Source organism: Callithrix jacchus, chromosome 7 (genome assembly GCF_049354715.1).
Source record: "Callithrix jacchus isolate 240 chromosome 7, calJac240_pri, whole genome shotgun sequence".
In the NCBI taxonomy this organism is placed as follows: Eukaryota; Metazoa; Chordata; class Mammalia; order Primates; family Cebidae; genus Callithrix; species Callithrix jacchus.
Genome location: NC_133508.1, coordinates 87,544,111 through 87,571,893, shown reverse-complemented (window position 1 = coordinate 87,571,893; position 27,783 = coordinate 87,544,111). Strand labels below are relative to the sequence as shown.

General features: G+C 36.6%; 1 protein-coding gene across 10 annotated transcripts in view; it reads left to right on the top strand.

The window, feature by feature from the left end:
- FAF1 (Fas associated factor 1) overlaps positions 1-27,783 on the top strand; it is a 569,750-nt gene that overhangs the window by 261,164 nt on the left and 280,803 nt on the right. For all 10 annotated transcript variants that reach the window (XM_035251413.3, XM_002750807.7, XM_078331686.1 and 7 more), the window contains one exon: positions 10,580-10,685. In XM_035251413.3, the coding sequence (XP_035107304.1) occupies positions 10,580-10,685 (106 nt within the window). The remainder of the gene's footprint in view (positions 1-10,579; positions 10,686-27,783) is intronic.

Here is a 27,783-nt window from a genome sequence, read left to right as displayed (position 1 = left end):
TGGTGAAACCCCATCTCTACTAAAATGCAAAAAATTAGCCGGGCATGGTGGCTAGCGTCTGTAATCCCAGTAACTCGGGAGACAGGGGAGTCCCTTGAACCTGGGAGGTAGAGGTTGCAGTGAGCCAAGATTGAGCCACTGCATTGCATTCCAGCCTGGGCAACAGAGGAAACTCAATCTCAAAAAATAAATAAATAAATAAAGAATAAATTGATATAATCAGTATTTCAAGTAGATTGTGATTACTGTTCAACTTAAATTTAATTGTAGTGAGCATCTTTATTAGATTTTGTGAAAGTGAAACTTGAAAATACTGGGCTGGTAAATGTTTTTTAATAAGGGGCCACTTACAAGTGGCTCATTTTTTGGGAGGCCGAGGTCAGGAGTTTGAAACCAGCCTGGCCAACATGGCAAAACCCCATCTTTACTAAAAATACAAAATTCACTGGGTGTGGTGGTGCATGCCTGTAATCCCAGCTACTCAGGAGGCTGAAGCAAGAGAATCACTTGAACTCAAGAGGCAGAGATTGCAGTGAGCCAAGACTGCACCACTGCACTCCAGCCTGGGTGACAGAGCAAGTCTCCACAAAAAAAAAAAAGAGTGGTTCATTTTAAGAAAAGGACATTTTCAAAAAGTTATGCACTCTGGATGAAAGAAGAAACTTGTCCTCAGTTAAAGCACTGATGGAAATCACAACACATCTAATTGGAGTGAGGTACCAAACCCATTTATACAGTTTACTGCCTATTGATAGTTCAGTGACTACTGAGATTAGCTTGTTAGCATCACACTTTGAAAAAGAACTGCAGGTATTCTCTATCGCTGATTTAATGGATAGTCAGAAACTTGGTCACTAGGAAACAAAAATTCATATATCTATAAATATTTCTTTGCTTTTTAAATATTTTGTCTAGATGGATAGAATTCTGTTCTGACAGTTTTGCCATGACTACTTGATGCATCACAATATATCACCATCATTACTAATTACCACATTTTGATTAATTTTCCATGCTTTGGTTAATACATTTTGCTGAATCTGATATATCACTATATTGATTAAACAGTAATTCTAGACATAAGGCCACGTGAACTTTGAAATCATCATGAAAAATGTTATTAAAAATTATGTGAAACCAAATGTTTATTCATCTAGACAGATTTAATTGCCAGCAAAGAAAGCAATTAAAAGTAGCTGTTGAGTAAGACGCTAACCTTCCTTAAACATGGTTTTAAGACTGTTACAGAACTTGTGGTGATGATAACATGGTGTCTTGGAGGATGTTAACAACTGTAGCAGAGTGTTAATTAAGAATGATGTAATCGGCCGCTCAGAATTATTAGTATATGTTAGTTTAGCTGGGCAGGAGCAAAACCTAGTTTCAGTTATGATGAGAGCTCAAATCATATTTATAGTGGAAAGATTAACATTTTATTTTTATGCTGTTCCTGAGACAATTTAAAAATCCTGAATGAAATACAATCAAATGTAAACATCAAGGCTGTAGCTCATTTACATATGTGCCAGATTTTCAAACTGATTGCTATTTGAACCTAATCTGTCATTGCTAGCTGCATTAGCTACAACAAACATTACATTTACATATTGATTTCTTATTTTGTTTTAGTGTAAATAATCCATAATTATGGTAAATTTGATCTTTTGTTGACAAGAGCTCATATGACTCTGTAAGTTTAGAATGGAAATTTAAATTGCCTTGTGTCATGCTTTTTAATTTAAAATTTTGATGTAGCTAAAGGGATAAAATTAATATTGTAGATCACAAAATATTCCTGAAGAGACAAAAGAGAAAAAAATTTAGGGCCTTTGGAAAGATATAAATGATAAAGTATTAATGAAAAATTCAATACCACATTTTAAAATTATTACTTACATTTTTATAAGTAAATCACAGTAATTTGAAATAAAGTATTTGTTCTTGTTTCACCATCAGGCCATATTTAAAAAATAAAAGCTTGTGAAAATGAACTTTACAAGCCAATTTTAAATTGTTATTTTTAAAATATTCAGTGCAAGAAAGGGAATAACATATGCTCATAGCAGATATGGAATGAGACTTTCAATCACTGTATTGATGTTAGTACTTTATTCGTCTTAACTGCACACACAGCACTGATTTGAGAAGTATTATTTCACTGCTGACAGCTCATATGTGTCAGTGGACATATAATGTTATTTGCTATACACAATGCAGCAAATCCATGGTTCCCATTTACACTGGCTGAAAGTGGATTGTGGCCAGGCGCGGTGGCTTACATCTGTAATCCTAGCATTTTGGGAGTCATGAGGTGGGTGGATCACTAGGTCAAGAGTTGAAGACCAGTCTGGCCAACATGGTGAAACCCTGTCTCTACTAAAAATACAAAAATTTGCCGGGCATGGTGGCAGGTGCCTGTAATCCCAGATACTCAGGAGGCTGCGGCAGGAGAATCACTTGAACCCAGGAGGTGGAGGTTGCGGTGAGCCATGACCACGTCATTGCACTCCAGCCTGGGTGACAGAGCCAGACTCTATCTCAAAAATTAAAAAAGAGGATTGTATTTTTGAAGTTAAAAATATAGGGCCCATGTAACTGCAAAAATGGTCACTATTCAATTATTCAAGCATTTTTTATGGTTAATGTTTTTATGAAGTTATAATTCATATACAATAAACATACAGTTCTTTTAAAAATTATTTTCTAGAGATAAGGTCTTGCTACGTTGCCCACGTGGTCTTGAACTCCTGGCCTCAAGTCATCCTCCCACCTCAGCCTCACAAAGTCCTGGGATTAAAGGCATGAGCCACCACTCCTAGCCAGGTCTAGAGTGTGTCTAAATTATATGAGTTTTGACAAAAGTGTATTGCTTTCTGTGGTACCCTAGGAAATGGGATTTTAGTGAGTGAGATTTCAGTTTGGATTTGTATATTATAAGCCTGTGCTGAACTCACGGCAGCTGTTTACTTGAGTACTATGAATACAGAAGTCCTAAAAGCCTTTATATTAGTCACCTTGGGCTGCCATAACAAAATACCATTTACTGGGTAGCTTAAACAATAGCCCTTTATTTCTTAATGTTGAAAGTCCAAGACAATGGTGCTGGCAAAGTCAGTCCCTCATCCTGGCTTGGTCAACTTCTCATTGTGTCTTCCCAAGGCAGAAAGAGAGAAAAGCTCTTATCTGTCTTTCTCTTATAAAAATACTAATTCCATCATGAAGGTCTCACTCTCATGACCTCATCTAAACCTCATTACCTCCCAAAGACCCCATATCCAAATAGCATCACTTTGGGGTTAGGGCTTCAGTGTGTGAATTTTGGAAAGTACACAAACATTCAGTTCATAGCAGCCCTGAAGCCCAAGTATGAATTTATCTTTCCTGGTCTAGTTGTTTAATGTTGATGTATACTTTGTAACAGTGAGCGTTTCCCCTAGTACTATTAATGTTTTAATAGGTGGGCTATGGGTTAACTTAGCCAATTCTTCTGTCTACTGAAGACTTTAAGAGGGAGTTCTGGATTCAAGGAATTCCTGGAGGAGAAATACTTAAATTACTATGATTATTATTGGTTCGAGACGGTTTGCCTACTACAGTAGTACCCTGTGAAATGGGCCTGCTGCTAGTTGGTGGGTGGGGGGTGGTGAGGGGGTGGGGGGAGGGAGTCATTCCTCTTCTTCTTCATCAGTCATTCCTTCTTCTTCAATTAATAAAGTGGATTGTTTTGCTAACATAATGCAGCCTTAAGTTATCCCTGAAAAATTGCTATATATATTAAAATAACCCTTAGTTTTCTCCTAAGTGGGTTGCTGAAGTACTCCCTGAATGAGAAATAAACTCAGTCAAGACAATAAAGAGTGTTACATTTATTTTCTTAGTGTTGCTGCTGATTTTATCAATACTTGACATATGTAAGCTAATAATATATGGCTTTGTATGTTCAATTGTATAAAAATACCTGTGCTAGAGCTTCAAATTTATTAGGGCCTATGTTTTAAAATTTGCTATACCTGATTTACCCCTTTTTTAAAAATGGGAAGAGGTATGTAAAATGTATAAACTAAGCCAGTGAATTAAAATTACATTGGTACTCATTAGAAGGCTGGTATTTTACAGGTAACCTCTCTGTTCCTGATAAATATTCATAGTTAAATTTGAATGGGATCTTCCCAGGCATAGCTAGATGGACATTCTGCTACTGAAAGAGCATTGGGGGCTGAGCACGGTGGCTCATGCCTGTAATCCCAGCACTATGGGAGGCTGAGGTGGGCGGATTATGAGGTCAAGAGATCGAGACCATCCTGGCCAGCAAAATGAAACCCCATCTCATCTCTACTAAAAATACAAAAGTCAGCTGGGTGTGGTGGTGTGCGCCTATAGTCCCAGCTACTCAGGAGGCTGAGGCAAGAGAATTGCTTGAACCTGGGAGGCAGAGGCTGCAATGAGCCAAGGTTGTGCCACTGCACTCCAGCCTGGTGCCTAGCAACAGAGTGAGACTCTGTCTCAAAAAAAAAAAGGAAAGAAAGAGCATTGGAATCCTAAGACTTGCAGACAAAGAAGAGAGTAGAGAAAAGAAGTTTTACTAAAATGATTTCTAGAACTGTTAATGACTTAGGTATTAATGTTTAAGTAATAGTACTGAGAATTTTAAATTGGTTATCTATCTGTATTTTTATAGTTTCTTCTGTTACATGCTACTCCTCCCTACCCCTTATGCCAGATTGACTGGTTGATTGATTTAGAGACAGGGTCTTCCTGTGTTGCCCAGGCTGGTCTCAAACTCCTGAACTCAAGCAGTTCTCCTGTCTCATCCTCCCAAGTAGCTGGGATTACAGGCACACAGCACTGTGCTTGGCTCCCACCCCACCACTTTCAATTTTAAAATTAAGAAACAGTGTAGAAAAATTATAAGGTGATGTATGTGAAAATGGGTAGCACTTTGCATACTAGGTGCTTAATAATGCTTTCATTTTTATTTTGTTGCAAATAGCACTGGAGCCCCAGGGACAAAGTATATGATTCTGATTATATTTGAAATATTATCTTCAGTCTGTGTCTGAGGATAGAGCAAGAACAATTAGTTTTAATTGTCTTTTTCTGTTTGTAGAAACCAAATTGTGTCCTTGTTCATAATGCAAATATTTCAAAAGTTTTTACATTTACCGGGCTCAGTGGCTTACACTTGTCATTTCAACTACTCAAGAGGCTGTATGAGAAGGAGAAGACTCAACATAGCAAGACCTGGTCTCTGTTTTTGTTTTTTTAAGGTTCTATATTTGCTTATATCTTTTCTTCTCCCTCTAAAAGAAAACATGCAGTTTTTAAGCCATGTGTGATGGCTCATGCCTGTAATCCCAACACTTTGGGAGGCTGAGACAGGGAATCACTGAGGTCAGGAGTTTGAGACCAGCCGGGCCAACACGGTGAAAACCCGTCTCTACTAAAAATACAGAAATTAGCTTGTCATGGTGGCATGTGCCTATGGTCCCAGCTACTAGGGAGGCTGAGGCAGGAGAATCACTTAAACCCTGGAGGCGGAGGTTGCAGTGAGCCGAGATTGCACCTCTGCATTCCAGCCTGGGTGACAGAGTGAGACTCCGTCTCAATAAAAAGAAAAAGAAAACATGCAGGTTTTTTTTTTAAGTGGTTTCATTATTTCTTACCGGCTTTGTTTAACACTCATCCTTTTGAGCCTGAAGATCAAAAGTTGAAGTAGATAAACTTTTTTTTTTTTTAAGAGATAGGGTCTGGCTCTTTCACTCAGGCTGGAGTGTAGTGGTGTGATCTCGGCTCACTGCAGCCTCCGCCTCCCATCCCGGGTAGCTGGGACTATAGGCGCAAGCTACCACGCCGGGGTTATTTTTGTATTTTTTGTAGAGTCTGGGTTTCACCTTGTTGTCCAGGCTAGTCTAGAACTCCTGGGTTCAAGCACTCCACCCACCTAGGCCTCCCAAAATGTTGGGATTACAGGCGTGAGCCACAGGGCGTAGTCAACTTGAAGATAAAAGACTGCTCAAAGGTGGTTTAACCGTGGCTATCATAACCAATCATTAGAGGGCACTGTGTGGGAGAAAACTGCTTCTGGATGCTGCAGTTGAGGATTCATCTCATAGTTAGCTTTAGAAGCTAGGATCAGTTTGCCTCGATAACATTTTAGCAAAAACGTCTTTGCAAATTATTCAAATTACCATGGCATTTTTAAAAGTTATTTTTTGAGACAAAATCTCTGTTGACCAGGCTGGAATACAGTGGCGTGATCTCAGCTCACTGCAACCTCTGCCTCTCAGATTCAAGCTATTTTTGTGCCTCAGCCTCCCGAGTAGCTGGGATTAGAGGTGTGTACCACCACACATGGCTTATTTTTGTAGTTTTATTAGAGACAAGGTTTCGCCTTGTTGGCCCGGCTGGTCTCGAATTCCCGGCCTCAAAGGATCCACCCACCTCTGCCTCCCAAAGTGCTAGGATTACAGGCATGAGCTACCAAGCCCGGCAACCATGGTATATTTCTTACAGCCTTCCCCACTAACCCCTCCCCTCATAGCCATCACAAAACAAAACTTACACAGTTCACATACCAGTTTCTGTGGAAAACATCACCAGCCTAAGTTAGTTGTTATTCTGTGTTTCCATAGTTCTTTAGGGATAATAGGTATTAGAGTTCAGAAACACAGGGTACAATATGTGAATTTTAAGTTTGCTGCTTTGCCCATCCCTCATTAGACTCAGTGAGGGCAAATATATGATTTTACTCTGTTCACTTCCTTGGTACCTGGAAGTCTAATCATAAGAATGTAATCTCTGAAGTTAGACCTAGGTCATTGGTACTTTTTTGTATGACATTGATTAAGCAAATAACTTAACATCAGTTTCCTTATCTGTAAAATGGAAATGATGATAATAACTTCATAATGATATGAATCTTTTAGTGGTTGATATGTGGTAGAACTTATTGTTAGTCACTATTATTAATGGCTAAGTAAATGGATCAGGCTAGAGTCTAAGTTTAAAGATAATACCTTTATCTGACTCCTCCAACAAACTGTTCTCACAAGGAGCATGAATGTGGTCGAATCAGCCCCAAACAAGACCTATGTAAAACAAAACAAAACAAAAAAACAGTGTCAGTCTGGATAATACACAGTTAGGTTCAGTGATCAGAACAAGGTTTTACTTTGTACGAACTCCTGCCATGGGATAGAACTAAAACATGAAAAGTAACTGCCACAAAAACACTGTTGATCCTTTTGCTGATGTTTCACTATCACTGTAAGATTTTAAAGTATGAGTACCCTTCAAAAGTATTTTATTTTCAACAGGTTGTAATAGCTCATAACCTTATAACTTGCATGCGATGAAAATTCTCACGGCTTTTTAAATATAATATTTATACTTCTATGAAGGAAGTATTTTATTCTTCTTCTTCTAAAAATTTGCAGAGTAGTTAAGTACCAAAAATAGGGTCTTGTATGTGGTATAGACTCAATAAATATGTTGAAAGAATGAGTGATTGACTTGTCAAGGTCAAAGAACTAGCAATTAGTGAAACAGGGATTCAGATCTGGCTTTATGACTCCCAAGCAGATTAAAGCCATAAATATTATTCTTGCCAACTTACCCTCTTCCACAGCTATCCGGAATTGTAGAACTAGACAAAGTTGGTGTTCCAAAGTAGTCTGGCAGTCAAACTGGTCCTGGCAAACCTGTTTGTAAAGTTATTACACAAGTCTGCCAGTCAAGATCAAGAAACATATATGAGGAATTGCATAAAGGCAAGCACTAAAAATATTAAACATATGCATAGATTTATATGTAAAGATAAAGAAAGATCTATGTGCTAATCAAGACTTCTGGAACTCTGAGCTCCTTAGCCTAGCATTTGAAGCCCTCCATAATGTAGGTCTTTAATATTGTTAAGGTTTTCTCTGTCACAGACTCTTCTTTACATCCCCTTAGACTTCTTCCTCATTGCTTTCTACACATTTCTTAATATTCCCCCATCTTCATTTCTGTTCAAATTATTCTAGGTCTGAAATAATCTTCCGTATCTACTTACCAAATTATTATCAATTTTTATTCATAGTACTTCAAAGTGTTCTCCCTTCTCCACAATCTTAACTTCTGTTTGATGTTTTTCTCTAGAGCCTCTCTGAGGTCAGTGATTTCTGTCTTTTATTCCAGTATTATTACAAATACTAGAAATCAAATAATTATAGAGTGAATGAATGAGTGGTAAACTTCTAGCAGGCAGGAGTCTTGTTCACCTAGTGTTGCCCAGCAGACCAGCCTTTTGGGAGGTAGGATGCTCAGGTTTGAAGAACATAGAATGAAATATAGGTTAGGAACTGGGTTCCACCTCTTTGTAGCTTGATGACCAGGGGCAGTTACTTAACCTGTCAGAAGTAGAATTTTGTGAGTAAAATGAAACCTCAGATAGGCTAAAAAAAAAAAAAGATCATCAGTAGTTTTTTATATGCAATTCAGAATATGCAGAAGTATTTTTTAAGTCTTTATACAGTTGAATTGAATCACCTTCTAGTGTGCTACTTTCCAAGGGATATCCTGATAATCAGTTATAAAAACATATGGTCTAGAATTCAGGGCATCCACACATGAAACAAAGCAAACTGTATAAGACGAGCTATAATTGTTAAATAAAATATGTGATAGGAATTCAGAGGAGAAGAGAAGGTCATTAGTAAATGCAAATAGAGGCCTGAAAGGTGATCTGAAAGTTGTGCAGTATTTGGAAGGGAGCAAAGGAAAGAAGGATGAGAACAGTATGAACAAAGATTGTAGTGAGCATGTTTTTGACATGAGGGCATGTCAGCCAAGCTCTAGAGAAAAAGGCACATTTTGTAGAATAGTCGGAAAATAGATATACCTATGGAAGGCCTTGAAACTTCAATAAGTCTTTCCACCATTACTTGCCACTTCTGTCCCCAAATTCATTGTATATATATATAAAACATTGACTCCATCTATTGTTTGGGCCTCATTTCCCAGTAGACTTCTCTCACACAGCCTTTGTTATAGTCTCATTGAGCTTTTTACTGTTTCCTGAACATGGTCATTTTTCTGTCCTTCCCACCTTTAATGTCTCATCAGCATTTGGTGTAATTGATCCTGCCCTCCTATTTGAAACAGTCATTTCTTTGGCTCCCTTATACTATAGTTTCTTGATTTTTCTCTTCTCTCACTGATGATTTATCACTCTTCTTTAAACTGACTCATTCTCCTCTGCTTGACTTCAAATGACTGAAATGCCCCAGGGTTCCATCTTGGCCTCTCTTTTCTCGATGTCACTTATTTTTTCTAGGTGATTTGTTTTGGCCACAAAGTCTAAAAACTGGCTATATGCTACTGACGCTCCTGCTCTGGGTTATCTTACTTGACCTTGACTCTTGTATTCAACTGTACATGACATTTTTTTCCAAAATGTCTAATAGACATCTCAAAACATCTTGATACACATCTCAAACTTGGAACCAAAACTTCTCTCTCAATTTCTTCACCTCACCTGCCACCACTCCACTTTTTCTTGTTAAATGTAATTCCATTCTTCTATTTACTAACGCCAGAAATCTTGGGGTTATATTTTTCTCTCATATCCATCAGTAAGTGGTCTAACTTCTACCTCTAAAATATATTCTGAACTTTACATCTTTTCATCTCTTCCTCTACCACCCTACTCCAAGCTACCATCACTTTTTTTTGGTGCCAGACTTTCACTCTTGTCCCCAGGCTGGAGTGCAATGGCATGATCTCAGCTCACTGCCACCTCCCTTCCCCCCACCTCCAGTTCACTCGATTCTCCTGCTTCAGCCTTCCTAGTAGCTGGGTTACAGGCCTACACCACCACACCCAGCTAATCTTTTATATTTTTAGTAGAGACGGGATTTCACTATATTGGCCAGACTGGTCTTGAACTTCTGACCTTGTGATCCGTCTGCCTCAGCCAGCTACCATCACTTCTTTCCTGAACCAACCTCCTATCTGTTCTCTTTCCTCCAGTCTTTGCTCTCTGTAGCCAGAGCAGCCAGAATAATCTTGTGTAAGTGTAAATGTAAGTCAGATCTTACCAGTTCCCTTTATAAAATGTTCCAGGGGTGGGCTGGGCATGGTAGCTCACTCCTATAATCTCAGCATTTTGGGAGGCCGAGGCGAATGGATTGGAGTTCAAGACCAGCCTGACAAACATGGTGAAACCTACACCTGACTGAACCAGAGTCTTTGAGTATACATTTTAGTAACATATTTGGATGTAACTGACAGTTTTGTTGGAGGAGATACATATGCAGATATTATGAGTTAGCATATGACTTGTAGAAATTTCTTAAGTGTACAAATCATTTAGACTTGAAATTTAAAAACACCTTGGTAGAGAAAGAGTTAACAGGTTAGTTCCCCTTGGCTGTTCTCAGTGTGTTCTCTTGCCTTTAGGAGCTGAAAATATGATAACATTGGGCCCGGACATGCCTGTGTGGAGGTTAGGGTACTCCTGGGGTTTTTGCAGCTAGCTGTAAAGCAAGCTAGAACTTGTTCATCTCTAAGTTCCTTGTTTTTCTTTCAACCCTTTCAGTGCCCTGCAGGAGTCATTAAATCAAAACTTCATGCTGATCATCACCCACCGAGAAGTCCAGCGGGAGTACAACCTGAACTTCTCAGGAAGCAGTACTATTCAAGAGGTGAGTTATGTCTCACAGCTAAGAAATAAAGGTAGCTCATTATAGCTAATGTTGACCCTGTTAAAGAGGGCTTATCTGTTCTGGTTGGAAATTCTCTTTATGTTTCATTATTGCATTCTTAAATTTTAATTAACTGGAGCATCAATGATTACTGTAGATATACTAAATGACTTGACCTAGAAAGAAAGATGTAAATGGGAACTCTAGATAATTTTTAAACTAGTCAACTTGAAACACTGCTTAAACATAAATGATTATTATGTAATATATTTCATGGTTTTATAGTAATTATTCAAAATACTAATTTGGAAATTGTTGACAACATTCATTCTGGAGGATCCTTTATTTTATTTGAAAGTTCGCTCTCAAATATTTATTTATATTGCATACCCTGTTTCTAAAAGGAATTTGAGCAGCTCAATCCTAGCCTTGAGCAGTATTCCTAAAATGCTGCTGGAGGCTATCTTATAGTGTCAGTATTTTCTTCAACATGACCAACTGGGGCCACTCTTTCAAAAGAGAACCAACCCCAAGAGAGAAGTGGTACCTTCTTAGTATGCCTTGGGCCCCACCCACCTAAAGCTAGTAATTTTTCTCTATGGAGGGTGAGGGGAGCATTTAAGGCTATGACAGCACTTGTGTTTACAAACATTAAAATGATGACTATGTCATATTACAACTTATAAGTTATGAAAGCCAGTCATTTGTCTACTAATTTCTCTAAAGAGAATTAATAATCCTTAATTTTGGATTATTTTATAATTTTTTTCTTAAGACTACATTGCTTAAAATAATCAATGTCATTTTGAAAGAACAAGTCATTTTCACCCTAGTGTTTTCTTTCAGAAGTATATGAATTGTTTCTGTAGACTGTTAATAGTTTTATTTTTTTATATTGTGTCACTGAATTTCAGCTTCTGAATTTGATGTAAATAACTCATTGCTTTCAGTTTATTTTCTTTGATTACTTGAATAGTTTGTTGACTAGCAGCAAAAGTCTTTAAATCTTTTTCTGATCTGATTCCTAAACTGAATCATAGGTTTGCGTTATTTGATTTTTTTTCAGGACTTTAAAATGTATAAATTGTGATTTCATTTTTAGCCTCCATAATATTTTATTCTCTAAATGAAAAAATTTAATTCCTTGAAGAATTATTTGTGTTTTTCTGGTAGAAATAATATTTTGCTGTGGCTCCATCTCAGAGTTATTATAGTATTTGAAATTTCACAGGATGGTAAAATGTAAATTATGTATGTGAATATAATTAAACAAGGAAATTTAGATTTAAAATAACTTGTTTTTTCAAAACAAAGGTAATAGGTAAACCTATTTTGTTGCTGACTTTTTAAAAATTGCAGAATAGTATAATACAAGATAGATAAATATAGTTTGCCTTTTTTCCTTTGGATTGAATTTTCTAGCCATAATTTTGCTGCCACCCCCACAACCCCCACCCCCCATTTCTGTTATTTGGGTGTGTTTCAGCTTTCTCCCACAAGAGGGCAGAAAGGACTATTCAGCAGATAGCCTAAAAATGCCATTCAGTGTTTTCAAATTAGCTTCTCTTATATTAACAAAAAGGAGCATAATGGCCAAGTTATTGTTTGATTTACAGATAATTGGCATATTGCAGGGAGGAGACTTAATTTCACCCTTTTAAATTAAACAGGGAGATTTAAAAAGACATAAAATATTCATTAATGTTCGGTGATTATAAAGTAGTGGCATATATTTATTTTACCTTTATTACTGTTTCGATGGGAAAATACTGCAAATATTTCCGAAATCGAGTTGGCCATACTGACAAGTTGAAATGTTTAAGCAGCGTTAATGCAATCTGCTCACACCTGATATCCTATGCAGAATGATTCAAAATGACTACATCAATTATTAAAAGAAATATTTAAAATTCTGTAAATGTCCCATTGTGTGCCACAGTTGGCTGAAACTGTTCTCCATGGCCTGCTATTTAGATTATCAAATATATCTTAAGCTTCAAGGACTTAAAAACAGTTAATTTTTTTATACAATTTTTTAAATGTCATTTTAAAAATGTTCCAGAAATATTTTTGCCAAGACAGATAATCTCATGTATTCCTTGTCAAGAGTTTGGTTTCTTCTCCTTTTTTCTTTTTTTCCCTTTTTAATTTAAAATAATATTTTTAAATTATAGTTTGCTAGTAACAAATAAATGCAGTTGCTACTTATGTCACTTGCTTCTCTGTTAGTAGACAGCTCCACATAGGCTCTTTTAGTTTGTAAAACATAGATAAAGGATGTGGGTCACCTCTTTGGGCCTAGTTCTGTGACTTTTCTGCTTCAACTTGTGGAATGGATGGGGTGGTTTTAGGTGAAGGACAAGATGTTCTTATCTACAGCCATGCAATTTACAATGACACTTAAGTATGTACATTTTTTCTTGTTGCATGATTGGAAAGTTAGTTTGATGGCATCAAGATAAAAATATAATTGTGAAACAATTTTGTAGTTTTATTTTATAATGCTAGTATTGGTTTTTTATTAATATGAATGCTTACTATGCCATATATGCTAAATTGTAAATTAATCTCTGCCACCAGTTTCAGGAATTTCATTTCAGTATTAATAGGTCCAAGAATAAATTCTGACTAACATAATTGAGGGAAAGGAAAAAATGTTTGAAACACAAAACAAAAAATTCCTGGTCATTTTTTTTTTTTTAATTTTTGAAAGCCTTGCATTTTTAAAAGAAAGCTTTGCACTATTTTTCACCCTGAGGGAAATTTCTATTAAATAAAATAGAATTGAAAAAGGCACTATGATTTCAACTTTTACTTAGAACAAAGTAGATTTTTAAAAAATACTGAGTTAGAATATAGAAATAAAATGCAGTTTGAATTTCAAATAAACTATTCAATGACCATATGGTCATTGCAAGTAAGTGGTGATAAACCAAGAGTTGTACAAGTGTTTGTTCATTCTGGCTTTGTGGTCTGCTGCCTCACAATGCATGACTTGTGTCCTTTGGGTGCTCTAGATTTTAATTTAAGCCAGTTAGTTATTGAGGGTTTTCGTTTGATTTTGTTTTTATAAAGCTCTGTACAAATCCTTCCACTTACATTATCCTCCTAGTTGAGGAAAAAGCAGTGACAATATAAAAAGGTCAGAATGGAGAGAGTTACAAGTAGTCTTTTATCTTTTCCATTATGGCAAAACAGCTTATAAAATTCATCAATGAATGTGACAGTAACTTTGTGATAATCTGTCTTTTTTTTTACCTTTTTTGGGTCCTAAATTAGCTATTTGTCACACTTTAAAATTGTGAATTTTCTTAAACAGGCTTACCTTATTTTAATACATTTTTTTATGCTGAGAATTCAGATTTTTCAACAGTTTATTGTGCAGATTCTAGTAATTCTCACTAATGCTATTAAAGATCTGTGGTTACAAATGCACTTGGGATGGGTTAAATTAAGGGGAAAAAAAGATTGATTTGCTTTCAGCAAATCCAAAACCCAGGTGTGGAAAAGGATATGAAGTCCCTGAAATCAAGCCAACTTTTCTTGGAAACTGATTCTTTGTTATCGGTCTTACTACTGCAAAAGCTTCTGTTAGGTAAAATATTGTTTTCTTTGAATGTATTATATAAATTTAAGGAATATACACATGACCCAGAATAACAATAAGAAACCTAAGTATTCTTAGTGCAGAATCATGGAGTATTACTTATCTCTTATATCAAGAAGCATGATGCATAACTACTGGAATTATTTAAATCCTCTCCCAAGTTTCACTTTACCCCAGAATTCTCACTGCTCTTATTAATGTTGATTTAGTTCTTAATGGCATGAAAGGGGAAAATTGACAACCTGTAAAGATATATCTTAGGGAGTAGTAAAACATTTCAGTACTAGTACGACATTGTACAAACTAGTCATTAAGTGGGAAGCCATTAGAGTCGAATTAGTCAGGAACTGAAAGAACTAAATACATTATGCCAATCCTTAAAAATAATCTTGGTTACATAATCATGAAGTTAACTGATTCTGAACATTTGAACCTAATGTCAGAGTTTGTGTGTTGTGTTTATTATTTTTCTACTTGCTACTTTCTTAACTTGCTTTAGTAATGTCAAATATTTTGAACTATTTTCCTTTAATGCTGGTGGCCAGTAACAGTAATTAAAATATGTAGTCTTTTATAAATTGTGTTAATTATTGATATTCTAGTAGTGGGTTGAATATACATTCTTAACTAACATGGCCTTTCTGTAAATGTTTTAAGTATTGGGTGTTTTTTTGGTTTGTTTGTTTGTTTTCCAGTATGGGGAGGTTTGGGGTTGCTGGCACAGAACCGAAATAAGAGTAGGATAACTGAGAATGTGCATATGCAAGAGGGTAAATTAAGTTGTGTGCTTATTTAATTAAAAGTTTAAGTGGTTTGTTTTTACTGCAAGATAAATGGCATATATTGGATCAATTATAATGAACCAATTTAATTAACATATATTATAGTTTGATTTTTTAAAAATTTGAAATCATAAATGACATTTTAGCAAGAATGAAAGATAATTTCTTCGGCTACTGTGCAGTGAATTCAAGCTTTCAGAAAAGAAGATTATGTGTTTCTTTTAAATATGCATATATATTATTAGTTTCAAGTTGCATTTGGAAATGGAGATCTGTTGAAATCATACCACTTCAAATGAATAAATCAGTAGGGATCATTTTATAAATATTGAGGTTTCCTGTGATTCTTAATAAATTATCCCCTGAGGTAATAAATTTAATATTTATAATGCAGCTCTTTGGAACTGACAAGTCTTTATCCCCCTCTAGAAGTATTTTAGAATAATCTAAATTGGATATCTTTTTCGACCCATATAAGTATTTGTCTACCTACATTTCAAGAAGACAGAGGCAGTGAAATTTTAAGAATTAAGGATAGTCTTTAGCCTTTTGTTAGTTAAGATATGTGTATCAAACATCATAGCCAGCTACCTTTTATAATTTGTGATTTCTGTGTTGGTAGTTTTGAAATGCCTGGGTTAAGAGAAATTACATTCAGTTATCAGAAGCTAATAAACGTAAGATTTTTTTATATGCAAGAAAAGGCAGAGAGTAAATAATTGCACTGGTGACCAATACTGTAATAATCCTGTTTTACAATATGCACTTGACAGGTTGTAATAGTGCTAATTGAAGAGACTAATTCACACTTGCTTCATTCTATTCAAAGGCAAAATCAGCAGCTTGTTTTGCTTTTGACCAGATGGTCCTCATGAACACCTACTGTGCACTTTAAGTGCTTTACTAGAATTACAAAGGCCGGGGGCTGCGTTCGACTCCAAATGATTTGAGAAGGGTGGGGGGAAGAACCTCTGTGCTCAATGGATTTGGTGCAAGTAAATTAATTCTAGTGGACCCATTACACATTGAGCCCCCTTTTCAAAGCTCTGAGCCTCCTCGCTTGCTCTGTAGCAATGAGAAAGAGAAAGGCAGATTACTGCAAACAGAAATAAAAAAAAAAAGGGGGTATGAAAGGGAGAAAAGAGGCCTTGAAGCCTTTCATATCATTTGAGTTTTTCAAGTGCGTTATTTTTGGGGAGGGTGGATGTATGAAAAGCCAATTGGAGTTTTTTTTGTTTTAAAGTGCGCTATTTAAGCACCATGAATATAGGCGCAAGAGCAACAGTTGACTGAGTTTACTGTGGTGAAGCTTTGTGTCCGAGGATGAATCAAATTCATTATATTCAACTCTTTGTGTTTTAACATGAATGTAGGGTTAGTTTCACAAGACTGTGTCTGTTTAGGATAATTATAATTTAATATTTTCCTTTCATAAAGTTATCACTGTAGATGTCTAAAATTTTAATCAAAGCAGATTTTGTACATTGACTTTGAAGCACCCTGACAGTTTAAAATTCAAAGGAAAGCTTTTTTAGTTTTCAGAAGAAAAGAAAGGCTCATTCTAATGGCATTGAAGCAGAGATTATTATAACTAATTAGAAGTCACACATCTGTTAGCGTTTGGTTTGTGACTTATTTATGTATTTTTTTAGTAAAATATATACTTTAAAAATATATTGCTGTTATTGTATGAACCTAAAGGGATAAAATGCACTTAAAAGGGAACCATTTATTTGAGCCAACCATTTTTTTTGCAAGTCTCTAGATGGTCCTATAAAAATATGTAATGTAATAAAGTACATTAAATGTGAATTACAGTTGTATAATTAATAATCTTAATTTGGAATATGTTTTCAAACAAAATATTTTCACATAGTTCTGTTATAATTCTGATTATTAATCAAAGTTATGAGATAAATAAGCCTGTGCAGTTTGTGCAAATTTATAGTTATTTCTTATCCTTAAAGCTTATAGTACTATAATTTGGAATACTAACACTGTAAAATAATTCATTCTTATTGTAAACTATGTGGGTTAGGATACAATAAATCAAATTTAGAGTATACATCACTTGATTTTTATATTATTATAGTTCTAAGTTTAATTCTTGTGATATATTTTAGTGGCATTGTTTACTTTCGTTTGATGACATATATTACTACCACCATGTTCCAGTTTATTTTAATTATAGCTATTAGCAAAGAATACAACAGAATCTTACCAATAGTACATAATGACAATTGTGAATGATTCATAGTCTTTTTAAAGTTCAGATCATTTCTTCAAATGAATGTCTGGAATTTATATTTTAAAAGGCATATTGCATCAATATGCTTTTTATGTCAATAAGTTTTAATTATGTTTTTACAAAATAAAACACAGAAATGCACAAGCAACCACAAAAATCTTATTTCTTAAAGACTTAATTTAAGAGGGTAACATGCTTTTTTTGATATTTAAAATAAAATTTGATTCATATTAATATACTCATACTTTGGGACTGCTCATTGAAATGTAAGTTATAGGGTGAGGAGGGATATAAGGGGAATTCCCAAACCTTCCACCAGCAAAATATCCAATGAAATTTATAAGTAATGAAGCATTAATGAATTGATATCCTTAGGGAGAAAAATATTTCAAGAAAAAATATGAAGATTAAGAAAAACTCACTGCAAAAAATTTGTTGCAGCAGACCATTTAAAATAAAAGTAAAGGTACTAGATTTCCTTCTTGTAGGCACAATAAAAAGCTATTTTTAATGCCAGAACCTCAGTTACAGAAGTGATTGATCATGACAATGTAGTCACTTACTTAGATCGGGCTGATTCTTTGGTTTCACAGAGACAGTGCCTCATGCATGAAGAAGGGGTTTTTCTTTTTCAGCATTAAAATATTAACTCCTAGATTTCTGAATGCCAGTGACAAGGTTTTTTTCCTAGGATATGTGTTGAGAAAGGTTGTAATTTCTTCATAGATGTGGAAAGTACCACATTACTTAAGCTGAGAAGTATTTTAACATTTAACTATCCTCCAGTCATGAAATAAGAAATAGTAACCTCTTTATTCCTTACCAACCCTCTGTAAAACAAATACACCACACACACACACACAAGGAATTAAACCAAAGGGCGGGTAAGTGAATATAAAGTGCTCATAAATATAAGCTGTACCAAGCCTAGGCATATTAAGGTAAAGCCTGCATGTAAAAAAGTATTTACATGTTTATCTTTACATGCCAAAGGTTATTACAGCCTCTTAAAACATCTGATTATGGTAACTTTTCTTTTGTCTAATATGTCTTGTATATGACTCAGTGTTACATAGTCAAGGAGTTTTTCTTTTTCAAACATACTTTTTGTGGTAAATGTTCTTCTAAAAAAATTACTGCTCAATATAGGGCTATAGGATAGTACTTATTACCCTCAGTGTATTCCTATTATTATTTTGAAAACCTTTTTTTAAGAGAAAAAAGATTTTAAAAGCCTGTAGTAAACATTTTATATAAATGACAAAATGTATTCCTTGCTTTGTGGTCATTGCGTGACCAGACAGTAGAGTACTGGATTGTTCTAGGGTTTTACAGCTGCAAGGCAAAAGCATCTGCTCACTGCAAAGCCGGCATTGTTTAATTTTGACACTGACTTTTCCATGAGTCTTGTACCAAGCACTGGATTAGATGCCACTAAGATGAAATTTGTTTTAAGTTGCTCCCAAAGTGCAGCTGTTCCTATATACGGCCTGCCTTGTAGCTTAACCAGAACAGACAGACATAGGATCAATCAGAATCTTTGTACAGGGTCACCTCAGTAGGCTAGGGGGCCCAGAGAGAGAATGTTAATGATATTATTTATCATGAATAACTGCAAAATTAGTTTCTGAACTTATTTAATGTCTATAGTACAGCCCCTTTTAAAAGCAATAGAACTGTTATTAAATATTTAGCTTTTTAAACTGGATTATCATGGCTAAGTATTAGAATGCCCCTGTATGCATTAGCATTAGGCACTATTCCGCCATAATCAATTGCAAGAAAAATGATTAGTTTATTGGTCACTAAAGTAGTGATTGGCTGAAAATAAAACCTATTCTAAAGTGGCTTTGCTAAAATCTTGAAAAGTGGACATTTTTATAGAATGATAATTTTTCTTTAATGTTTCAAGTGAATGAAAAATGAAAGAGCACCTCACTTCCCAGGTTTCCTGGGATTGTGTGAATTTCTACCCAGCTGGTCCAAATTGATTGATACAGGGCCAAATATTTGTCTGCCTACATTTCAAAGTCTATAATTTGCTAATGAATTGTGGTAATAATCTTTCATCATACATGAAAGATTTAGCCAAACAATTTGCTAAGTATATATTTTGATCATAAAATTTTTGGACTTACACCAAGCTTTACATCTACTTTATAGCTAATGCATGGGGGCGGAGGGAGGGCAGTAGGAAAAATAATACTGAGCATGGACACTTGATGGAAAGAAAGCATGAGGAAAGAAGGTACTTTGGAAAAGAATGATACTAGAAAAGTCCCATGAGTGACAGAGGAGAACCAATTATATTTGCACTTAAGAGTTCAAAATAGAATTTTTAAAAATGCCAGTACAGTTTTAGTTCACAGTATCCAGAGATATATGGTATCCATTTAGATGAAGGCAAGGAAGGAATCTTTTTCTATTTTGGCTACAGCTATTCCACACATTGATTATGATTGTAGTTTCTAAAAACTTGATGCTATAAAAGTCAAATGCCCACAAAGTTTAAATAATTGAGAAATAACAGTCAAAGCCAAATGTTTGTTGGGGTTGATTAACAAGAAGCCAGTGAAGAAATAAATGTGATTTGACTAATTCCAGAAGAAGCTGGGAGAGTAACCTCCTAGTCAAGCTTTTGAAATGACTGTAGGCACCCAAGAGAACATTTTCTTCCTCCAAACAAGGAAAGACTGTATAAAGGAAAACTAGGCTTGTTTCTGGGAGGCTATATATCTTTGCTTGGAAAAGTGTAAACCTTATTTTTTATGTATTTTGAGAGTGGAGCATAAGATACACTCCAGAGGAAATCCAGGATTACACTGTGGAATGAGAGAGCTAGGCAATGTTCAAAATAAGACTCTATCTTACATATGTAATACCTCTTCCATTGTTAGAAATCAAGGTGCCATGATTTCCTATTTGACTTAAAGAATTTGAATTGTTTTCAAGTTGTCCATGTGGAGAATCTTAAATAATATTGGTGGAATTTCCCTTGCCTAGCCATTTAATAGCAAGTAGTTTAAAAAACAAATAAATAAAAGGGACAGGTGCAGTAGCTCACGCCTGTAATCCCAGCACTTTGGGAGGCCAAGGCGGATGGATCACCTGAGGTCAGGAGCTCAAGACCAGCCTGGCCAACATGGTGAAACTCCATCTCTACTAAAAGTACTAAAATTAGCCGGGCATAGTGGTAGGCACCTGTAATCCCAGCTACTCAAGGCTGAGGCAGTAGAATCGCTTGAACTCAGGAGGCAGAGGTTGCAGTGAGCTGAGATTGTGCCACTGCACTCCAGCCTGGGTGACAAGAGTGAGACTCTGTCTCAAAAAAAAGAAAAAAAAGAACTTTGTTCTATAGAGAGAAATCACATATACTATAAAAGAGATGGATCCTCCATTTTATAAAGAGAAGCAACTCTAGAATTTTTATATACCTGTAGGACCTCTTGAATGTATAGTTAAATGTCACATTTACAGAGCATGAATTTGTATTCATTTGTATAATTCCCCTTTTGTTCTCTGCTAGAAATAAGCCTGTTTTAGATGTTAGTACAGTGGATGTCTATCCAAGGTGGTATCATTAGACACTATCTTGAAAGTATTTAGGAAGGTTAAAAATCTATGTCTGACTATAGCTTTATTCAGATGAATAGAAAATTTTGTTTTACACACTGACTTTCTTAGCCTCTTTCCTTCTATTTTGCTGCCAGTTAAAATCTATCAATTTAATAAATGCCATAATTTTTTTTTGAGACGGAGTTTCACTCTTGTTACCCAGGCTAGAGTGCAATGGCACGATCTTGGCTCACCGCAACCTCTGCCTCCTGGGTTCAGGCAATTCTCCTGCCTCAGCATCCTGAGTAGCTGGGATTACAGGCATGCACCACCATGCCCAACTAATTTTTTGTATTTTTAGTAGAGACAGGGTTTCACCATATTGACCAGGATGGTCTCGATCTCCTGCCTCATGATCCACCCACCTCGCCCTCCCAAAGTGCTGGGATTACAGGTATGAGCCACCACGCCTGGCCCCATAATTTTTTTTTTTTAATTTGAAACAGTCTTGCTCTGTCGCCCAGGCTGGAATGCAGTGGCGCAATTTGGGCTCACTGCAACCCCTGCCTTCTGTGTTCAAGCAATTCTCCACCTCAGCCTCCTAAGTAGTGGGTCTACAGGCACCTGTCACCATACCTGGCTAATTTTTTTTAACATTTTTTAGTAGAGACAGGGTTTCACCATGGTGACCAAGCTAAGTAACTTCTGACCGCAGGTGATCCTGCCCACCTCAGCCTCCCAAAGTACTTGTATTATAGGCGTGTGCCACCATGCCCGGCCTATATGCCATAATTTTTTGTAGGTATATTGTTACCACATTATAGTTGTTACTATAGCAAATACTTCTTAAAGTTTTGGTTTGGAGACTTTTGTGGGGTTTTTTTTTTCCAGACTAGTATAGAAGAGATCCATAATCATTACTATGAAGAAAAACTTATAATGAAAATCACATTTAAATAAAATTAATTATAAGTGAGATAATTAGTAAGATTCCTTTTTTTAATGAAAACTCAATTTCAAAAGCAAATATTAGAGTTATAGGTTACGTATATGAAATTCAAAATACGCTGTTAGCATTTGTTTCTAGTCCTTTTGGTGTTCTGTTATCAAAGGCACTTTATATTTACATGCCTTCCTTTGCCTAATGAAAATGTAAAATAATTTTGCCTAAGAGGTATGTTTATAATGCCCTATAGTCATCATCATAATAATAAGAAAAACATCATTTAAATATCAGTTCATTGCTGTTGAATTGGGAGATGTTTCCCTTATTCTTCGTATCGTAAACAAGGAAATCTTAAGGCATTTTTAAAGGCTGCTATTTTTTTGCTGGTCATTTTTTTTTTATAATGACATATATACATATAGATCACTTTGCTTGAAATTCGAAATATCAGAAATATAGTAAATACGTTAAGAGTCTTGATTTTGCCGCGCACAGTGGCTCACACCTATAATCCTAGCACTTTGGGAGGCCAAGGCGGGTGGATCACGAGGTTAAGAGATTGAGACCATCCTGGTCAACAAGATGAAACCCCATCTCTACTAAAAATACAAAAATTAGCCGGGCCTGTAGTCCCAGCTACTCAGGAGGCTGAGGCAGAATTGCTTGAACCCAGAAGCGGAGGTTGCGGTGAGCCAAGATCGTGCCATTGCACTCCAGTCTGGGTAACAACAGCGAAACTCCGCCTCGAAAAAAAAAGAGTCTTGATTTCTGTTAACAATTGTCACTTCAAATATTGGTTGTAAAATTTGGTGATTATGTGGGAATTTAGAAATCTCATGTGCTTTGGCCAGGCGCAGTAACTCATGCCTGTAATCCCAGCACTTTGGGAGGCCGAGGCAGGTGGATAAGGAGATGGAGACCCTTCTGGCCAACATGGTGAAACCCCATCTCTACTAAATATACAAAAAAATAGCCGGGCATGGTGGCACGCGCCTTTAGTCCCAGCCTCTCGGGAGGCTGAGGCAGGAGAATCACTTGAGCCCACGAGGCGGAGGTTGCAGTGAGCCGAGATTGCGCCACTGCACTCCAGCCTAGGTGACAGAGCGAGACTCTGTATCAAAAAAAGAAAGAAAGAAAGAAAAAAAAAAAAAATCTCACGTGCTTCAAGTGAACCATTTGTGTAGGTGTGTGTGTGAGAAAGCGAGAGAGAAAGACAGCATATGCTGGTCTATAGGCAGCGACTATATATATAAATGTGTAAATATGTTGCTATGAAATATAAGTAATATTTTAATCCTTAAGGTATTACTTAAAGGAAATAGAGTTGAAATAGAGTTTTCTGTTGCCATGGTGTTTGAATTTCTATAAATCAGTTTTTTCCATGAATAATGAGGAGTTTTATTTTTTATCTTAAAGTAGACTTTTACCTTATATGAATATGCTACAATAAGACTGTAACAGTGGGCCAGGCACGGTGGCTCACGCCTATAATCCCAGCACTTTGGGAGGCCGAGGCGGGTGGATCACGAGGTCAAGAGATCGAGACCATCCTGGTCAACATGGTGAAACCCCGTCTCTACTAAAAATACAAAAAATTAGCTGGGCACGGTGGCGCGAGCCTATAATCCCAGCTACTCAGGAGGCTGAGGCAGGGGAATTGCCTGAACCCAGGAGGCAGAGGTTGCGGTGAGCCGAGACTGTACCATTGCACTCCAGCCTGGGTAACAAGTGCAAAACTCCATCTCAAAAAAAAAAAAAAAAAAAAAAGACTGTAAAAGTAAGTTGTATTTGCATAACAAGGCTTTCTAATAAATAAGATTTTATAATATTGAGAGGCAGTAAATGTAAATGGTACTAATTTGATGTCATTAACTTGTGGTAAGTGAATTAAAATTCCACATGGGCATTAAGACTGTGAAACCATTAGCCAGGTGTGGTGGCAGGGGCTTGTAATACCAGCTACTCAGGAGGTTGAGGCAGAGAATCACTTGAACCCAGGAGGCAGAGGTTGCAGTGAGCCGAGATCGTACCACTGCACTCCAGCCTTGGTGATAGAGTGAGAGTCTGTCTCCAAAAAAAAAAAGCTGGGTGGGGTGGCTCACACCTGTAATCCCAGCACTTTGGGAGGCTGAGGTGGGAGGATCATGAGGTCAGGGGTTCGAGACCAGCCTGACCAACATGGTGAAACCGAGTCTCTACTTAAAAATAGAAAAATTAGCCAGGCATGGTGATGCACACCTGTAATCCCAGCTACTTGGGAGGCTGAGGCAGGAGAATTGCTTGAAGCTGGGAGGCGGAGGCTACAGTGAGCCAAGCGCGCCATTGCACTCCAGCTTGTGTGATAGAGCGAGACTCCATCTCAAAAAATATATATAATAATCAAACAAAATAAATAAAGACTATGGAATCAGCATAAGCACAGACAGACAGATCAGTGTACTAGAATTGAGAACCTAGAAAGAAACCCTTACATTTATGGTCAATTAATTTGTAGCAAGATTACCAAGAAAATTCAACATGTGGTGCTGGAACAACTGGATATCTACATGCAAAAGAATGAAATTGGACTGTTCCCTCACACCATACAGAAAGAAAAATTAACTCAAATTGGATCACAGATCTAAATCTAAGACTTAAAACTATAAACCTCATAGAAGAAAACATGAAAAATTTTTCATGGTTGTTGGGTTAGGTAATGGTTTCTCAGATAGGACACCAAAACCACAAACAAGGAAAAGCAGGTTAATTGAACTTCATCAAAATTAAAAACTTTAGTGCCTCAGAGGGCATCATCAGTAAAATGAAATGACAACTTATAGAAGGAAGAAAATATTTCCAAATTGTATATTGATAAGAAACTTATATCTAGGATATATAAAGAACTCTTATAACTCAATAATAAAAAGACAAATAATCTAATTGAAAATTGGCAAGATTTGAATACACATTTCTCAAGACAAGATATGCAAACAGCCAATAAGCAAATGAAAAGTTGCCCAACATCTTTAGTCATTAGGGAAATGCAAATAAAAAATCCAAAGAAATTGAAATCAGTGTATGAAAGAGATATATCTACATTCCAGTATTCATTGAAGCATTTTTCACAATAAGCAAGCAAGACATGGAAACAATCTAAGTGTTCATCAATGAATAAATGGATAGAGATCATGTGGTATGTATTAATATATATAACAGAATACTATTCAGTCTTTAAAAAGAAAACAGTTTTGTCATTTTCCCCAACATGGGCAGACCTGGAAGACAGTATGCTAAGTGAATAAACATGGTCTCTTTTATATATGGATTCTAGAAAAGTCAAACTCATAGAAGTAGAGAGAGGAGAATGTTGATTATCAGAAGCAAAGATCATGTGGTATATATTAATATATACAACAGAATATTATTCAACCTCTAAAATGAAGAAAATTCTGTCATTTGCAACAACATGAGCAGACCTGGAAGACAGTATGCTGAGTAAACATGATCTCCTATATTTATAAATTCTAGAAAAGTCAAATTTATAGAAGTAGAGAGGAGAATGGTGATAACCAGAGGATGGTGGTAGGGTATAGAGGGGTAGGAATGAGGAAAGAGGAGATATGGTTCGAAGGGTACAGAGTTTCAGTTTGACAGGAGTAATAAATTTTAATGATCTTTTGCACAGCAGGCTGACTATATTTAATAATGTGTTATATATTTCAAAATTGCTAAAAAATTAGAATTTAAATGTTCTCACCACAAAAAAAAACAATAAATACTTCAAGTGCTGGATATGTGGGGATTATTGTTTTGTTTTGTTACCCAGGCTAGAGTGCAGTGGCTCACTGCAGTCTCAAACTCCTGGGTTTAATCAGTCCTCCCACCTCAGCCACCTGAGTAGATGGGACTACAGGCACTTGCCACAATGCCCAGCTAATTTTTGTATTTTTTGTAGGGATGAGGTTTCACCATGTTGCCCAGGCTGGTCTGAAACTCCTTGGGCTCAAGTGATCTGACTGCCTGGGCCTCCCAAAGGGCTGGGATTACAGGTGTCAGCCTCCACACCCAGCCTGCTGAATATGTTAATTAACTTGATTTAATCATTTCACAATGTAAACATGTATCAAAACATAACTTTATACTCCATAAATATACACAGTTATTATTTGTCAATTAAAACAAAGGAAAAAGCACGATGAACTTCCCCTTTACACCACTAGGATGACTAGAATTGTAAAAGGTGGGCTGTATGTGGCGGCTCACGCCTGTAATCCCAGTCTCTACTAAAAATACAAAAATAGCCAGGCATGGTAGCCCATCCTTGTAATCCCAGCTACTCAGGAGGTTGAGACCAGTGGATCACTAGAGGTCAGCAGTTCAAGACCAGCCTGGGCAACGTGGCGAAACACCATCTCTACTAATAACACAAACATTAACTGGATGTGGTGGTGGGTGCCTGTAATCTCAGTTACTGGGGAGACTAAGGCATGAGAATCATTTGAACCCAGGAGGCAGAGGCTGCAGTGAGCTGATATCGTGCCACTGCACTCCAGCCTGGCTGACAGAGTGAAACTGTGTCTTGAAAAAAAAAAAAGGTGACAGTGACAAGTGTTGTACTGCAAGGATGTTGAGAAATGAAAACTATTACACATTGCTGGTGGAATTATGACATGATGTAGTAGCTGTGGAAAAAAGTTTGATAGTTCCTCAAAATGTTAAACATAGTTACTATCTATCTGACTCAGCAATTCTAGATATGTAAGGAGAATTGAAAACATACGTCCATACAAAAATGTGTATGTGAATGTTTATAGTAGATGGTTCATAATAGCCAAAATGTAGAAGTCCTTTAATAGATGAATGGATAAACAAAATGTGGTATATTCATACAATGGAATATTTCCAGTCACAAAAAATGAAATGAAATATGGATACATATGACAACATCAATGAACCTTAAAAACATGCTAAATGAGGCCAGGCATGGTGGCTCACACCTGTAATCCCAGCACTTTGGGAAGCTGAGATGGGTGGATCACATGAGGTCGGGAGTTCAAGACCAGCCTGAACAACATGGAGAAACCCTGTCTCTACTAAAAATACAAAAATAGCCAGGCATGGTGGCCCATCCTTGTAATCCCAGCTACTCAGGCAGCTGAGACAGGAGAATCACTTGAACCCAGGAGGCAGAGGTTGCCGTGAGCCAAGATTGCACCATTGCACTCCAGCCTGGCCAACAAGAGCGAAACTTCATCTCAAAAAAAAAAAAAAAAGCGAAATGAAAGAAATTTGACACAAAAAGCCACATATTATATAATTATGTTTACATAAAATGCCCCGAGTAGCTTCGGTGTGGTGGCTCACGCCTGTTATCCCAGTGCTTTGGGTTGCTGAGGCGGACGAATCACTTGGTCAGGAGTTCGAGACCAGTTTAGCCAACAGGTTGAAACCCCATCTCTACTAAAAATACAAAAAAATAGCCAGACATGGTGGCAGGCTCCTGTAATCCCAGGTACTCTTGAGGCTGAGGCAGGAGAATGGCTTGAACTCGGGAGGGGGATGTTGCAGTGAGCCAAGATTGCACTATTGCACCCCATGGGCCAGAAAAGCAAGATTCCTTAAAAAAAAAAAAAATGCCCAGAATTCATGAGTCTATGGGGCACCCAGCTGGAGGGAAAGGAAAATAGGTAATGACTGCTATTGTCTTTGAGGTTTTTGTTGTTTTTGTTTTGACGTTTCATTAATAATCACAAGTTATGCAGCATAATGCATTTTAAACTTCTTCAAGTAATTATTTTCTTTGTTTGCAGCAGTTTTTTTGTTTGTTTTTGAGGCAGTCTTGCTCTGTCACCCAGGCTGGAGTGCAGTGGCACAGTGCAACCTCTGCTTCCCGGGGTCAAGCTCATTCCAACCTCTGCCTCCCCAGTTCAAGCAATTCTCCTGCCCAGACTCCTGAGTAGCTGGGATTGCAAATATGCGCC